This window comes from Trachypithecus francoisi, unplaced genomic scaffold, assembly GCF_009764315.1.
Source record: "Trachypithecus francoisi isolate TF-2019V2 unplaced genomic scaffold, Tfra_2.0 Lachesis_group8, whole genome shotgun sequence".
NCBI classification, from domain to species: domain Eukaryota; kingdom Metazoa; phylum Chordata; class Mammalia; order Primates; family Cercopithecidae; genus Trachypithecus; species Trachypithecus francoisi.
The window spans coordinates 109786036-109804034 of NW_022681473.1; the positions used below are offsets into that span (position 1 = coordinate 109786036).

The window sequence follows — 17999 nt, forward strand, 5'->3', positions numbered from 1 at the left end:
ATTTAAGAAATCCAAAGGGAGTTTGAAAAGTGACTGAGAACTATTATAAGATAGGGGGAAAGGAATAAAATTATTTCTAGGTATTCACACTTAACTATTATCTGTGTATTAGTTAACATTCATATAGCTGGTAACTATGTGCCAGGTACTGTTTTAAGTACTTTAAAAATATTAACCCTTATAGGCCGGGCGCAGTGGCTCTTGCCTGTGATCCCAGCACTTCCGGAGGCTGAGGCGGGTGGATCACCTGAGGTCAGGAGTTCGAGACCACCCTGGCCGACATGGTGAAACCCCGTCTCTACTAAAAATACAAAAAATTAGCCGGCCTGGTGGTGAGCATCTGTAATCCCAGCTACTCAGGAGCCTGAGGCAGGAGAATTGCTTGAAACCAGGAGGCAGAGGTTGCAGTGAGCTAAAATTGTGCCATTGCACTCCAGCCTGGGTGACAGAGCGAGACTCCATCTCAGAAACAACAACAACAACAAAATATATATGTGTGTGTGTGTGTGTGTGTGTGTATATAAATCCATATAATCCTCATGACAACTCTTTGAAATAATTTAAAGTATATTATTATTTTAACCTACTAATAGCAGTGGTATCAAGAGAATGAGAAGACAAGCCACATACTGGAAGCACATTTTTATAAATGACATATCTGATAAAGAACTGCCATATAAAAAATAAAAAGAACACTTAAAATGCAACAATAAGAAAATGAGCAACCCAACTATAAAACGGACAAAAGTTCTGAACAGATACCTCACCAAAGAAGATACACAGTGTACAAATAAGAATGTAAAAAGATGCTCAATATCATGTCATTAGGGAATTACAAATTAAAACTAATAGCAATAATAATAGCTAGCATTTTTCAAATGCCCACAGTACTCATACTTTATGAATCTCATTTAACATTCACAATACCTGTAAGAAGTGGGCACTCAATTATCATGACTATTTTGCAGATGAGAAACCCAAGACTTGGAGAGGTGAAGTAACTTTCCAAAGGCCACAGTTAATGGATGTGAATCCCTATCTGTCTCATCTTAAAGCCTGTGCACTGAATTACTGTACTATAGCCTATTAATATTTAGTCACTCTTAATAATTTACTGCTTTTATACAGTTTTAGTTTTACAATCTTACACAATTGAGTGAAAAAGGAAGTTTATTTAACACCTATACATATTTAACCAGGTTATTACCCAGGCACTACCGTTCATCTGCAGGGAGCTTGTTCAAATTGGCAGCATAGTACATAGGACAAATTTAAGAGCTTTGGAAAGTTCTCTTTGCGGCTGGGTGTGGTGGCTCACACGTGTAATCCCAGCCCTTTGGGAGGCCGAGGCGGGCAGATCACTTGACATCAGGAGTTTGAGAACAGCCTGGCCAACATGATGAAATCCCATCTCTACTAATAATATAAAAATCAGCCGGGCGTGGTGGTGCATGCCTGTAATCCCAGCTACTTGAGAGGCTGAGGCGGGAGAATTGCTTGAACCCGGGAGGTGGAGGTTGCAGTGAGCTAACATTGTACCACTGTGCTCCAGCCTGGATGACAGAGTGAGACTCCGACTCAAAAACAAAAACAAAAACAAACAAAACAAAACAAAACCTATTTGTAATAATCCAAATGAATAAATTTATAGGATAAAATCACAGTCTTCAGGGGCAGTTATTCTGATCTTCATTTCCATACTGTCAGTTTGACAGATGTTGACTGAATAGCAGAAGTGTTCTGAGATGGCATATGCAGTTGGATACTTTAACAAGAATTTTTAAAAGCTATGATTTATAAAGTGTGCAAAACTTACATGAGATAATGCAGTATTCTGGGCTAATAGTCAGCAAAACTCTTACCAACCTGAGCCTGAAGAGACCAGAGGAAAGGGCACCCAGAGAGGACGGCTGGATGGAAGAGAATGGCCCCACAGGGGCAGGCCTTCAGTAAAGGGACATAGCTAACCCATAACTACCTAGAAGGCAGGAAAGTAGGAGAATAACCCCTGACCTCCTTTCTTTGCAACACTATGATCTCCTCGCAGTGTCTCCAGTTGGCCAAAGCCAACTGGAAACCAAGTGCCAGTCTCCTGAAGCACAGGGCAGGGCAAGAAAGGATGAAGACTGGCTTAAAGGAAAATGGACAATATCCAGGATACTGATAATGGCCCAAATAAGGGCATGTGCTTTGATAAAATGGAATTTCTGAGCCTGGCAAATTAAAATCCAGCTGCTGGATCTGGGGAATCCTCACTAAGTGTGGTTACCTAGGTAGTTGGACAGTCTGACTATTATAATCCTCTCTCAATCTCTCTCTCCATCAGTTACATTTAAAGAGGCCTCCGACTCAAATGCACCAGCCCACAGCTTTGGTTCCTTTGTGTTCTTCCTTACCCAGCCGGCACAACTGCTGAAGTGCGGAGTGCAGAAGAACCCTCTGAGCTGTTGTTGTAGCAAACGGCTTCCTCCTGTTAGGAAATTTCACAAACCCATCTGCTCAACAGACATCCTTCCTGAGGTAGGCTTGGAAAGGTTACAAACATAAGCAAAGGACAGAAAACCAGGTTCCCATTTCTGGGCTTGTGCAAAGTACACGTGATTGTTGCATAGACAAAAGAAGGGATGCTAGAGGGCAGAAAGCTGTTCACATGTTGGCCCAGTTCATAGTCTCCTGTCTTTACCTTTCCTTCAAAAGTTCCTGGGGATGGTGTTAGGCACAAATGGCCTGTCCCTTTTTCCTATACTTGCGGATAATCTCACATGGCTCACCTTGACCATGATGCCCCACTGCTGTGCCTTGCTCAGCTCTGCTCTCTGATAACGCCCTGTGCACTGGCTCTTTCCCTTTGCTCTGTCCCTTTCCCTTTGCTCTGTCTACTTGTCCTGAGTCTCATTTCTCTTATCCGGTTGAAAGAAATGCAAAGAGATAAAAAGAAAAAGCATGTCAATTTACTATTACATGTCAATTTTCAATTTACTTGGTTGCTAACAGAGTGATGTAGTCCTCACTGTGTGTTGTGCAGAACCCTAGGAATTGGCAGAGTTAAGCAAGCAGGGCTTTGGAAACCCTGGGTCCCCCACAGCCTCAGTATCATACATCTGCTTTTGTCTGTTTCACACATTGAGGTTCCATGTCAGGTTTTAATTGTAATAAATCTAGTTCTGCTGCTTGAAATTTTCAAATGATTGTAAACCACTGGCTAGATCTCCAAGGGTACTTCTCTTTTGTCAGGGGATTAGGGATATTACGATCACAAATCAACTGAGGAACAATGAAGTGGTTAAGGGCACGGGCTCTGGAGCTCCACTGCCTGTGTTCATATCTGAGCTCTGCCCTCTACCAGCTTTAAGACAACAGCCTGAGGACCTCCCACACCCCAGCTCAGTGATCTGTGATGTCTTGGGCTACAATTCAGGATTGAGGAGAGGCTCTTGAGCAAGAGCCATATGCTGGGTTCTCACAACACTGCTTTTGAAATAAAGGTTGTCCAGTAAGACAGTCACATGCACACAAGAAGAAGAGGAGAGGGAGGAGAAATGAGTTCCTCATAGGTGCTAAATATATTAGACATGGTTTCAGTTGGTTTAGGCAAAATGACCACGAGGAGAAGGCTGTTACACAGCTTCAGCATAACAGTGCTGTGGTTTCCTGCTCCTATTTCCCATGTCTATCAGATTTGTTCCTTGCATTTTCCTTGGCTAAACCATAGCTTCACTATGCTCTATGGTCTGCTGCGATTATGCCTTAATGAGGACAAACCCACTTCCTGATCTCTTTAATGAATATTTGCTTCTTGACCCCTCATGTCCCCTCATTAATCTCCCCTCACATGGCTCCAGATTGCACTGCTAGAGGAACCTGACAACTCTCAGACAAACAGAAGATGCACTAAAATATTTAAAGTTCTTACTGCAGTGGTTTCTGCAGCCTCCTGCTTTCACTGAAATTAGAAGTATAAATGGAGCCTTATCTCACCTATGAATGATAAAACAAAAGTAGGGAGGACTCAGATGAAACACAAAGAATAATGTTCTTGCTGCAGATATTAGAGGCACTGGGACAGGTTACTGAGGAATGCCACAGACCTCTCTTCCCAGTAATCCTAAAAATAACGGGAAAGGAGTTAGTCAGTTTGGGATGGCTGAGGTACCTGGAACCAAGAAATGGGGCTAAATGATTTTGGCAGTTCCTTTCTGGGACTTACTAGAGCCTAGTGAGCAAGAATATGGACTTTGAAATAGAAAGTAGACCTGAAAATGAGACCCAGTTCTAGTACTTACTAACTGTGAAATCTTGGGCAGACTACTTAGCCTCTGTACAGAGAGTTACAATGAGGATTAAATAAGATGAATGGACACAAAGTGTTTAGCATAGGATCTGACTCCATAGAGACTGATCAGTAAATATTAGCTTCAGCACTTAGCCTGGAGTTTTATTCACCCACTTTCTTTCAACCCGCCATGTTCCATGTCATCTGCACAGACCCATTCTTATGCAACCACTGAGTTGAATTCTTTCTCATGCAGCTCCAAAATGGCAAGTCTCCAAGTCTGAACAAGTTTGGCAATCTCAACTGGTTCTCTTATTAATCAGCTGGTAGTTAAACTTCTGACTTAATTCTAAGTAATATAGTTTTTTTTTTTTTTTTTTTTTTGAGACGGAGTCTCGCGCTGTCACCCAGGCTGGAGTGCTGTGGCCGGATCTCAGCTCACTGCAAGCTCCGCCTCCCGGGTTCACGCCATTCTCCTGCCTCAGCCTCCCGAGTAGCTGGGACTACAGGCGCCACCACCTCGCCCGGCTAGTTTTTTGTAGTTTTTAGTAGAGACGGGGTTTCACCGTGTTAGTCAGGATGGTCTCGATCTCCTGACCTCGTGATCCGCCCGTCTTGGCCTCCCAAAGTGCTAGGATTACAGGCTTGAGCCACCGCGCCCGGCCAGTAATATAGTTTTCACAGAAAGGTCCCAGGTCATATTCTATCATTCAGTCTACCTCATGTAGAACCTGATGAAGATGCTACTGCTGATGGCTTGGTTGTTTCTCTTCATTCTTCAAGCCCAGATTCCCCTGTTCAAAGAGCCAGACTCTTTGAGCCGGAAGGGACCTTGGCATAATTTAGCCTGGGATAATTGCTATGTTACAGGTAATCTAGACTCAAAAATAGACTCAAACTGCGGGCCACAGGGCTTATAGGGTAGTCTTACTGTGCAGTTGACTTCTGTGTAGTTTCAAGGAAGGGCAGCAGTTGATGGGAAGTTGGGGTAGGGAGGATGTTTAACAAAGGAAACGTGCAAACACCACATGTTCTAAGACATAGGAACATAGAGTGGCTAAAGTTTTGCGTTTCAGGAGGCAAGTAGTTAGAGGTAATGGTAAATAGGGGAAGAATTTCAGAAAAGAAAAACAGATTCAAGAAAGTTTTTTGGTAACCTAAGTTTCCATATCTACGTGGAGTTCTCCAAAACAGAAGATGAATGCAGGTTTTGCCTTTTCCAAAATACATGATTAGTTCAGCATTACATATCAAGCATCACACCAAAGTCTTAAAGTCTGAGGGCCTTTTTTTTATTGCTTAATCTGAACTCCCAATTCGAAGCATCCACAATATCTCTGACAAGCATTAGTCTAGCTTAAATACTTCCAGTGCCAAAGCATAATACTGGAAGAAGCAACTCATTTCATCCCTTTATTTTAATTTATTTTTATTCGAAGCATAATTACATATGGTAAAATGCACAGACCTTAAGTGTATAATTGGGTTAAACTTAATTGTTTAATCAAAATGTGAAAATTGTCATCACCCAAAAAATTTTCCAATGCTTCTTTCCTGTGGCCCACCCTCCCTCTACCTTCTCACAGGCAACGACTATTCTGATTTCTACTTCCATAGATGAGTTTTTCCTGTTGCTAGACTTCACATAAGTGGAGTCATTCATTGTGTGTACTCTTTTGTGTCTGGTGCTTCTCATTTAACATAATGTTGTTGAGATTCATCTATGTTGTTGTATGCATTAATAGTTTGTTCCTTTTAATTGTGGGGTAATATCTCACAGTATGAAAAATCTCATTTTATCTCTTTAGTCTATTGATAGACACTGGCATTGTTTCCAAAGTCTGGCTTTTAGAAATAAAGCCACAGCCGGGCATGGTGGCTCATGCCTGTAATCCCAGCACTTTGGGAGGCTGAGGCGGGAGGATCACAAGGTCAGGAGTTCGAGACCAGCCTGGCCAATATGATGAAACCCCATTGCTACTAAAAATACAAAAATTAGCCAGGCATGGTGGCACATGCCTGTAGTCCAGCTACTTGGGAGGCTGAGGCACAAGAATTGCTTGAACCCGGGAGGCGGATGTTGCAGTGAGCCAAGACAGCGTAACTGCACTCCAGCCTGGACGACAGAGCGAGACTCTGTTTCAACAACAACAACAAAATAAATAAAGCCACAAAGAATATTCTTATCCAACTTTTTTTGTAGACATAAATTTCATTTCTTTTGGAATTTTCAGATCACATGATAGGTGAATATTTATGAGAAAATATCAGTTTTCCAAATGGCTCTACCATTTTATACTTTTGCTGGCCATGCATAAAACATCCTGCTGCTTCACAGCCTCTCTAACATTTGGTACTGCTAAAATTTTTAAATTTTAACCATTCTGGTGGGTGTGTAGTGGTATCCTGTTGCATTTTCAATCTGCACTTCCCTGACGACCAACAATGCTGAGCATCTTTTTTATGTTCTCAGTGGCCATGCACACATTCTCTTTAATGAGGTGTTTATCTAAGTCTTTTGCCTGTTTAAAAAAATTGATTGTGTTTTTATTATTGATTTGTAAGAGTCCTTTGTACATTCTGTTTACGAGTCCTTTGGCACCATGGAGAAAACTTCCACTTTGGAGCCAGACACCCAAGGGGTTTCAATCTTGGATCTGTCTGTATATCTTCTATGAGTAACTCAATGTCTCTGATCTTCAGCAGCTTGTCAGTAAAATAAAAATAATTCTCATCATACAGGATTGCTTTGAGAATCTGAGAGAGCACAAATACAGCACTGAGTTCAGATCCAATCCTGGCACATAATAGGCACTTACAATAACATTTAAAGATGGTGATTATTAATATAAATGTTTAAAGATAATGGCTGAGTTGGCCTTCTGCTAAATCTCCTCTATTCTAAGTTAAATATCTCATTTTTTCAACTTTTGCATAAAATATGATTTCCAGACATTGCTGCCACAAGTTATATTTGAATTTTTTAAAACTCAGTAAGACAAGGGCATTGGCCAGTCAGAATGGACACAGGCCATTGGATTGGATGAGAGTCTAGGAGGCCCCTAGCAGACCAGACATTAATTAATATTTTAGTTATTGGATCCTCGGGGAAATTCACAGTGTTCTGGGTGGGGAGGCATGGTGCCTGGGACAATGGGATTTGGTAGTGCTCAGGAGCTTGCCAGGGCTCAGAAAATGATATGCCAGGGTGTGCATGGTGGCTCATGCCTGTAATCTCAGTACTTTGGGAGGCCAAGGCAGGTAGATCACTTGAGGTCAGGAGTTCGAGACCAGCCTGGCTAACATGGAGAAACCCTGTCTCTACTAAAAGTATAAGAATTAGCTGGGCATGATGGTACATCGTCTGTAATTCCAGCTACTTGGGAGGCTGAAGCAAGAGAATCACTTGAACCCAGGAGGCGGAGGTTACAGCCAGCTGAGATCGCACCACTGCACTCCAGCCTGGGTGACAGAGTGAGACCCTGTCTCTAAATAAATAAATAAACAAATAAAAAACTCCAGAGGGCCAGAGGATGGCATGCAGAGACTCGGAACTAAAGAAGATGGGAAAGCCCCACCAGCAGCCTCAGAAACAACTTCTCTCTGACTTTCTCTTGCCCTCCTATCTTTTGTTCCTCTTTCTCTCCTGACTCCTAGAAACCAGAATTCCTCTTTCCCAAGGTGGGTCATAGAAACTAGAATTTCTTTCTCCCAAAGCAAGCCATGAGCCTGGAAAGATCACGCTCTCCCTTAATACTTCTTTCTTGAAGACCTTCATTCAAGAGGGGTCCCGTTCCATACTCAGGAGGAAGGAGGTCAAGAATAATCTGAACAGACTAGGGCCTAATGGGCCAGTAGACCTTGGGAGGGTAGTTGGGCTTGGACCCTGCAGGCCAGCGGCCCTTGGGAAGTTAGCTGGGTTGCGGCCAAGTGGCCCAGAGGCTCTTGGGAAAATGGTTGGATTTGAGCCCTGGAGGCCAGCAGACTTTTGGAAGGTAGCTGGGTTTGATGCCAATGTGCCAGAAGACTGAGAGAAGGCAGATGAACCCGCTCCCCTGGGAAAGGAATTGGCATTTACCCCCATGGGGCTCCCTCGCCTTGAGAAATGAGCTGAACTAGGGCCTATGGGGCCAGGACCCCTTAACATGGGAGATGGATTTGGCCCTGGAAGGCCAATTCCCCAAGAGCCAGGACCCGAGTTTGGGCCCATGGGGCCAGGTACTCTTGCCATGGAGGGGGCTTGTGCCCATGTTTCCAGAAGCCTGTGAGAAAGAAGCTGAATTTGCTCCTAAAAGACCTGCTGCTCTTAGAATGGGGGCAAGATCGAGGCCTTGAGGTCCAGCCATTCTTAAGACCAGATCCTGTGCCCAAGAGGCCACCTGCTCTGGCATCTAGATTAGGGCTCAGGCCCAGACCACTTGGTCTTGGGTTGGGCCCAAGGCCTGGGCCTGGAAACACAGCTGACCTGGGGCCAGGGTTTGTCTCTAAAAAGCGTGATCTCAGATTGGGGTTTTGTCCTGGGCCCAGGCCAACCGGCCCAGGATTGGGAGGACCATTCCCAGAGGTCAACAGAACACCTGCTCTCAGGTTAGGTCCAGATCCAGGGCCCATGGGATCACCACTTCTGGGGTCAAGACCTGCTCCCAGGAGACCACCTGTCCTTAGATTGGACATAGGACCTGGTCCTGGAAGACTCCCTAACCTAGGGTTAGACAGAGGCCCGGGGCCTGGCAGAGCCCTGTCCTAGGGTTTAGGGTGGGTCCTGGGCCTGGGCCTGGCCCCAAGAGGCCACCAGGCCTTGGGGAAGAAACTGCGCCTGTGCCAGTGGGATTCATTCCTCTTGGAAAAGAAGCCATACTTGGGTCACGAGCACCAGCTGGGAAAGGTGCTAGATTTGAAGTCAATGAGCCTGATGAAGCTAGAAAAGGAGATGGAGAACCATTGATTTGTAATTGGGTACATGGATGCTTAGAATAAGGCCTCTATTTCCCAGCATCCCTTGCAGGTAGGTGTGATCATGAAACTAAGTTCTGGCAAATGGGATGTGAGCAGAAGTGATGTGTATGCACTGGCTTGTGCCCTTTCTCCTTCCCACTGGATGACTTGAGGATGTTCTGGTGAGCCATTGTGGATCATACAGACAAAGGAGGCACCCTGGGATGGCACAGCAATGAGACAGAAGGAGCCTGAACTACCGACAGCTGCATGGAGTTACAGCAGAGACACCAGCTAATGTGTAGGAGAAATACACTTTTGTCTTGTGTAAGCCACCATCATTTTGGGTCTCTGTGGCATGCAGCTGAAGTTTTATCCTAACTAATCCACTGATCCTAAAGACCTGTGTGCCACTACCCCTACTCTTACCCTGGTTTTCCAACAGGAGCACTTAGTAACGGATAGAAATTGAGCTAGATAAGTTTATTCATGTCCAATCATTAGTTATTTTTGACTGATAGAGTAGCTGCCAAGTTGGAGCACATAAGGTTTAGTTACTCCTCCACAGCCTCACTGCCAGATTTTAATGATAGCAAACCTTGCACCAGATTCTGCTATACAGGCAGATGTTTATTAAGTAAATATGTATTAGCAACAAGGCATAGGAAGTCTCTCAGCAATCTTTTAGGTGCTTTCATTGCACCTTACTTGAATGTGCTTTACTAGATGTAGATGCAACATTCCAGAGTCGGCATTCAGTTAAACTTATGATTGGTAACAAGCAACTAGAATCCTTAAACACAAGGACACAGGAAGAGCTAGGGATTAAGACTCAGCTGGGGCTGGGCGCAGTGGCTCACACTTGTAATCCCAGCACTTTGGAAAGCCAAGGTGGGTGGACTGTTTGAGGTCAGGAGTTTGGGATCAGCCTGGGCAACACGGTGAAACCCTGTCTCTACTAAAAATATAAAAACGGCCGGGCGCGGTGGCTCAAGCCTGTAATCCCAGCACTTTGGGAGGCCGAGACGGGCGGATCACGAGGTCAGGAGATCGAGACCATCCTGGCTAACACGGTGAAACCCCATCTCTACTAAAAAATCCAAAAAACTAGCCGGGCGAGGTGGCGGCGCCTGTAGTCCCAGCTACTCGGGAGGCTGAGGCAGGAGAATAGCGTGAACCCGGAGGCGGAGCTTGCAGTGAGCTGAGATCTGGCCACTGCACTCCAGCCTGGGCGACAGAGCCAGACTCCGTCTCAAAAAAAAAAAAAAAAAAAAAACTAGCTGGGTGTGGTGGTGCACACCTGTGGTCCCAGCTACTTAGGAGGCTGAGGCAGGAGAATCGCTTGAACCTGGGAGGCGGAGGTTGCAGTGAGCTGGGATTGTACCACTGTACTCCAGGCTGGACAACAGAGTGAGGCTATGTCTCTTTTTTTTTGAGAGGGAGTCTCGCTCTGTCGCTCAGGCTGGAGTGCAGTGGCATGATCTTGGCTCACTGCAAGCTCCGCCTCCTGGGTTCATGCCATTCTCCTGCCTCAGCCTCCAGAGTAGCTGGGACCACAGGCGCCCACCACCACGCCCGGCTAATTTTTTGTATTTTTAGTACAGACAGGATTTCACCGTGTTAGCCAGAATGGTCTTGATCTCCTGACCTCATGATCTGCCTGCTCGGCCTCCCAAAGTGCTGGGATTACAGGTGTGAGCCACCGAGCCCAGCCAAGGCTCTGTCTCAAAAAAAAAAAAAAAGACTCAATTGGCATCTCTGAGGCTAGAGGACAAGACATGGGATGGAATAGTGTGTCTATAAAATATTTTTGACAAGCCATATGTCTTGAATACTTCTGACTTTACTAATGAGAGCCTGATTCTAATACTTATTAATCTAACAAGCTACTAGTGAAAATTCATTCTCAACATTTGTTACGCTAATTAGTAAAAAAATCACTTGTATTGATTGAGATTTAGAGCTACCCTGAGCTAGCGTTGGACTTTCTAGTGCTAGCTGACCACCCTTGAGGCATGAATTCCTGATTAGGACAAGTGACTGCCCAGGTTGCTGCCCAAACACGGCAATACCTGGCTGTCGACAGTGGCATATCTAAAATACATTCTCACAATGCCATGTCAAACAGACAAGAACCTAAGGCATGAATATTCCCACTGAAGGAAAAGCCATAGTTTTATACCACTCTCCTGTTCCATTGATGTGGGAAGCTTTTCCTTATTCATAGTTGCTATATTGTCTGTAGTAGATTTTAAATACTTCAATATAAACCGAGTCATGTATATGTGTATGTATACATTAACTTTAATCCGTGCTGAGGGTGTACAGTTCACAGTTGAAGGGACTTCATTAGAAATCCATGCTCTAAAGGCGATCGGCACTTGAAGCATCCTGGTCAGGAATTCAGGCTTTTCAGGGAGCTGCGCTGAGAACATCATGTACATGTGAATCAGAAGGTGTATTAATTAGCATAAGGGATATTAATTATTTTTCATTGGTGAAATTAGGGCTGCTCAAGAAACATAGCTGGAGCGGGCTTGCTTGGACAAGATGTAAGAATCCAGCAGACCCAGCAGGCTGATTCCTCCTCCAGAGCTGTTGAATTCATCTGGTCTTTTGTCTCTCCACTTAAAGGGAAACTGTTCCCTGATTTGACCAGGAGTTTGGTGGATCCTGGCCTCAGAACACTGCTACATCTGTTTGGGGTCTAGGTTTTCCTGTAAGGGTTTTAGGGGTACCCTGAGCCTTCTGGTACAGGCTGTGTGATGGCCTCGAACCTGCTTGCTAAGAAATGTGTGTGTGTGTGTGAGAGACAGAGAAACCTGGTTTAATTTATAAAAACTAATCTCAGTTTTTATAGCAACATATCACCTGGTAGTGAGGTTGAAGGGACATGTACAAACCTGAATAAAAACCCAACAATTGCTGAATGGCCAAAGTGACTTACCAACAATACCTAACTCGAGCTTCCCTCAACAACAATAGGCAGCATTCGCTGAACAAGTTCTATGTGCCAGGAGTTCTTTCTAAACCATTGACATGTATAATCTCAATTAATCCTTTAAACCTGCAGATGTAGGTAATTCATATTTACCTATGGATGAAGCAACTTAGGCTCTGAGAAGGTGCCTGAGCAGATCCAGCTGGTCTGTGGCAGAGCCGGATATAAACCCAGGTGAGTGGGCTCCTGACGTCACGCCTCTAGTACTTTACACTGCACGTGGATGCAGGTTAAGCCCATTTCAATCTCTGGTTCCATTTTAGGTGATTAAATGATCTGGGCAAGATTAAATTATGAAGTGGGAGAGGGGCGGAAGGGTGGACAAGATCTAACTTCAGAGGGCAGGATAAAAAAATGAGGACACAGTGGGTGTCCCCCTGCTGGGAGGCATCCAAGACAGATGGGGGAGCAGGAACCACACTCCATGGCTGGCAGACTGTCAAGTCTTCCATGGCGTCATTATCACAGAATAGCAGCCTTTTAGAATTAAGAATAGTCTTACTTTGCGCTGTGTTGGGTTTTTCATTTACATAATGTTAGATTTCAAAGAAAATTCATACACAAAACTGACTAATTTAGCACTGAAGCTTCTGTTGAAATAACCATTGAAAAGGAACGAAGTTTCCACTCACCTCTTTGCTTAGGTGGTTGGGCAGTTTGAAAATTTGCCTCCGAGCAGGTCTGTTGGTACGATCCAAACTCTAATCGCTGTTTCAATAATTTATTTCGTGTGGAGGATTTAATGTAATTTGTTTAAGGGCTCTGAGAAAATGTGTTCTTTTATGTGGAGCCTCATTAAAAGCACTTGCAGTTTTGAGTCTGGTGGGAATGATGATTTTAACAGGTGTTAAATCAGCTGATGACACCATGTAAAATTTCCAGGGTGATGGATTTAGAGAAGGCGCACAGTGACAGGTATGATCTGTCGCACCCTCTGGGAGATTATATGCATGATACGTAGGTCCTCCCACTTCTCCTGAGCTGTAGCAGGAGACGGGCAAAAGTGGCATTTGGAACACGTGTTGTGGCCCTGGTGAAACAGATGCTGGAAGAAGCGTTTCTCAGAACCCCTGGCTGCATGGCCTCCACAGATCCCTGCACTGCCGTGCTGAAAGGGACGAGCTGGGCGCTCACACCCCAGCTTCTGCTGTCCCCACAGCTCTCCTTTGGTGTCTCTCTCCATGGGCCTTCCCAGCCTCCCATAGCAGGCACCCACCCACCTGTTTGTTCCCACACCCTACCTTGCTGCCACTCTATCCTGAAATCTTTCCTCTTTCTCCTTAGATGCTGAAAATAACGTCCTGCTTCCTCCTGGAACCAGAACACTTTAGCCTTCTCCGCTTGTCCCCCAAACACACCTGAAACCACGGCTCAAAATGTCTTATTCTCCAGAGAGTTTGCCCATCACCCTCCCCAAAGCCAGTACTCATCTTTTCCCCCTCTAAGACAGAATTCTTTTTGTATTTACATACTTCTGCTAGTTTCATGTTTATCTTTCTTCCCTTTCTTCAAGTTCCTTGCAGTTAGTGGCCGTGTCCTTTATAGACATTTGAACCTATTATTGGGCAGATGACTAGGACATGCATAAAAATATGTTGCAGGGAAAAGACTCCCTTCTGGCTCAGGCTGGCTCTCCCGGTGCGGACAGGCCCTCAGAGGTCTCTCTGCCATTCTTTGGAGTGAAAGCTAGAATGGAAAATTCAGACTCCCCAGAGCATTGATCCAAAATTGTTCCTCCTTCCAGAACCACCTGCCGAAGGGTATGAGGAATGGGGGGTGGGGGTAATTCCCTCTCACCACTTGCTTCACTTCATTTCTATTCTGTAGGATCTAGTCTGTCTCTGTTAAGTACAAGACAGGGGAACAGACTCCAAGATATCATTACTATTTAGAAAAGGAGGTAAGTACTAAAATGGTTGCTCTAATGGAAGGCAGAACATGATCAACATCTCAAAAGAAGGCTAAAGCAAGTTTCAGGGCCTCTACGGGTGGTTGGGGGAAATCCAGGAAGAGGTCAAGAAGTGGTCTTTTAGTTAATGAATAAACAAGGCCAGAGGGGAGAACATTTTGATCTGTTTTGACTGGAAAAGGGGTGTGGGAGATCCTAGGTTTCTGTTAGAATGTATCCAAGAGAAGGCCAGGCATGGTGGCTCATGCCTGTAATCCCAGCACTTTGGGAGGCCGAGGTGGGCAGATCACGTGAGGTCGGGAGTTTGAGACCAGCCTGGGCAACATGGTGAAACCCTGTCTCTATTAAAAATACAAAAATCAGCCAGGTGTGATGGCACATACCTATAATCCCAGCTACTTGGGAGGCTGAGGCAGGAGAATGGTTTGAACTCAGTGGGTGGAGGTTGCAGTGAGCCGAGATCACACTATTGCACTCCAGCCTGGGTGACAGAAACTCTGTCTTAAGAAAAAAAAAAAAAAAAAGGAAAAGGAATGTATCCAGGAGAGGTGGGCCAAAAAGCTAGTCTGACTGTCTGCTGTCCCTGTCTTGCTGGCCCTACGAGAGTGCAGAGGCATCTGCTGAAATAAAGCATCACATTTCAATTATGTTGTGTCCAAGCTGACTGGTCACATCTCTAGGCTCGTCTGTGCCTAGCGCATGCATCCCCAGTGAATGTACTGCAAAGGCCTCAAGGGAAGAAGACACAGGCCTTGATATGTAATTACACAGGGATTTTCAAAGAATCTTCAGCTTAAGTTCCTCTTATTCACTTCAAACCCAGGAGGGGGAGTCCTACTCCTCTATATTCCCAGGGAAAGAGGTAATTTCCCGGGGACCCTCAGCCACCCATTGTCTTATGTCAGGAGGTTTCTCCTTGGGTCTACATAATTATGCAAAACTTGTAGGTTCCCACTTCACACACTTTGTGAGAAAGGTCTAAACGCTTTCCTGTTATAGAAGTTCAGGAAGTTGATTTACTCAGGGATGTAGGACCAGACAAGGGTAAACAGTGGAACCAAAACTTGAGGGCTTTTTTTTTGAGACAGGGTCTCTCTCTGTCACCCAGGCTGGAGTGCAGTGGTGCGATCTCAGCTCACTGCAGCCTTGACCTTCTGGGCTCAAGTGATCCTCCCCACTCAGTCTCCTAAGTAGCTGGGACTACAGGCATGTGCCACCGTGCCTGGCTCATTTTTCTATTTTTTGTAGAAGTGGGGCTTCGACACATTGCCCAGGCTGCTCTTAAACTCCTGGGTTCAAACGATCCTCCCGCCTCAGCCTCCGTAAGTGCTGAGATTAAGGGCATAGGTCACTGTGCCCGTCTGAGGGCACCTTCTAAAACTCGTGCTCTCTCACAGGTTTTGGAACACGTTGAAAACCAAATTCCTCGCTAAATTCATCTCCTAGAAAAGTACAGAAAATAGGACTGGACTTGTGAGCTTTGTAACTGTAACATTATTGCTAACTTGTCCCAATCAGGGCCTGAGGGTCAAGCAGATATAGCATCTCACCTAGGCTAGGTACCTGGGAAGGGAGACAGCGCTGGTAAAGCAGGGCTGAGCTGTGAAGGAGGTGAGACCTAGAGCCACTCCCTTTCCTTCTTTCTGTCCTAGTTCCCGCTGTTCTACTATACCCAGGACCTGAAATACCAGCTCTTCTTTTCCTAAGGGAGGTATCAGATGTGGCAGAAAAAGAGAGCCTGGGTTCAAATTTATCCCTTACTAACAGTAAGTCAGCAAGCCTGTTTAACTTCAGGCAAAGCAAGTAGTCTTCCTTTCTGAATTTCAGCGCGTAAGGTCTGTAAAATGGGGGTGACAATAGCTCTTGCTTTGACCCACTTCAAAGGGTTGCTGCAGGATGGAATGAGATAGATAATGCTGTTATAATGTTATGCAAATGTAGATCACTGCTATGCAAAATAAGTTACTGCTATTTCCAGAAACTCCTCTTTGGATTTAATTTAATCAAGAGTGAGAATATAAGTTACTTATTCTATGCTCTGGGTGCATTTGTATTTTAAACCTCATCAATTATCTTGGACGTTTTCCTAACTGAAGTAGATTTTAGCAACAGCAGGAGAAGGAGTTATTTCTTTGGGGGCAGGCGGGTATTTCTATTTTGCCTGAGCTGGTGAGGTAAATGGTAGTTATTCGGCCAAAGTAACATGGAAGAGGGAACTATGTTTACTATCCTAAGGGCAGGGAAGTCCCTTTTCTGTTTTAATGACTCTGGTCTGGTTGTGCGACTCAGAGAGGCCTGCTTTGGGGGAAAAAACGAGGTAGGAAGCAGATGGTGGTGAGAAAAGATCTGAGATTCAACGATATTGGCCCCTTAACCAACCATTGCCACCAGGACAAAGGGGGCGTCACTTCTCACCTTCATTTAAATATATGCATCCTATAAACATTGAGTGCCACCGTGTGCCAAGAGTATGCTGGGCACTGGGCATATAGACATGAATGAGATAGACTGGTTTTGCCATTCTGCTGCTTGTAGGTTAAGAGGAAGATGGAGATGAAGCAAGTGACCAGAGAGGAAGTATCAGAGGCTACAGGGGACTAGAGCCTGAGCGTGAGGGCTATAACCTAGCCTAGGTGCCTCAGGAGGCTGCTCTGAAACCTGAAGGATGAATGGAAGTTGGCCAGCCAGGAGGTGAGCATGTGAGAAGGCCACAGGATGAGAAAGAACAGAAAGAAGTCAAATTAGGCTTTGGGGAGTTTCTTCCTCTTCGTGGCTGTCCTTGCTGCTATTTTAAACGGGACTCCATCTGGATAAAAATGTGGGACACTGTGACCTCTGTGTGTTTGTCCTCTACCTCCATCTCCAGTGGCCTGGGATGGGCAGAAAGACAGAGGAGGGCAGTTTAAAGTCTGACAACAGGCTTAAGACTGTTTCATACACAGCTGTGAGTCTATCATGACATTTCCGTGCACGTTTTCATCATGATGCTGGGCAGCATCCGAGCAAGGCCATGCAAGCTGGGACAGAGGGGGATGGGGTACTGCCTTCCATCCCGCACTCCAACTTTGTCGTTACTTCAGAGGGATAGAGGAAGTGGTAGCTTGTTTACAACCCGGAGCTAGTTTTGAAGCTGAGAGGAACACCTCACTCATATTGCACAATTCAGCTCTAACTCCTGTCCTGGGTGACCTTGTCTGTGACTGCTCCTATCTCATGACCCAGTTTGGGAGTGGTCAGGGCTGAAAGGTGTCTTTTCATTTAACTTATGAAGAAATCAATGTCCAGAGAGGCAAGATGATCAAGACAAAAAAAAAAAAAAAAAAAAAATCACATAATAATTTGGTTGCAAAGCCAGGACTAGAATCTATGTCTGTAATGCCACCTGCATGCACTATTTCTCTCTGGAGGCCTTCACACAAATTTGCACAGCTATTTCATATACTCAGCTCATCTGGTACTCTCAACAGTCCTGTGAGATTTGCAGGGATTAAGATCCCTGTTTTACAGATGAGAAAACTGAAGCTCTGAGGAGGTTTGGCCAAGTCCCCACAGCTAGAACGTCAACCTTCTGACTCGAAATTCAGCGTGTCTTCCACTGTGCCCTGTAGTTGTGCAGCAGGCACAGTCTTGGGGGGCTGCTGATTATCCACCTGAGAATGGTTTGGAATGTAGATAATGATTAGATAGGAAGGCTTGCAAGGAGTACAGTAACCATGTTTGAATATTCTTACCAATTCTCTAGCATCCAAGTAGCAAATCAACATCGAAATGAGCAAGTAGCTGGCCCTGCCCTACTAGTCCTTCTCTGCAAGGGGCCATCTGAAGCTGAAGCCAGCAGTTTGTGTGGGCAAACAGATCCCCATCTTCAAATCCACACTTAG

The 17999-nt window shown here is 45.0% G+C and overlaps 1 protein-coding gene across 1 annotated transcript; it reads right to left on the bottom strand.

Moving 5' to 3' along the window:
* Positions 1 to 7952: 7952 nt before the first annotated feature.
* On the bottom strand, positions 7953 to 13392 carry LOC117081375 (decreased expression in renal and prostate cancer protein-like). The gene is given in 6 exon segments (XM_033207193.1): positions 7953 to 8508; positions 8510 to 8626; positions 8628 to 9009; positions 9012 to 9251; positions 12842 to 12917; positions 13141 to 13392. Coding segments are annotated over 6 exon segments (1524 nt in total). The 3' UTR covers positions 7953 to 8051.
* Between the last annotated feature and the right edge of the window lie 4607 nt (positions 13393 to 17999).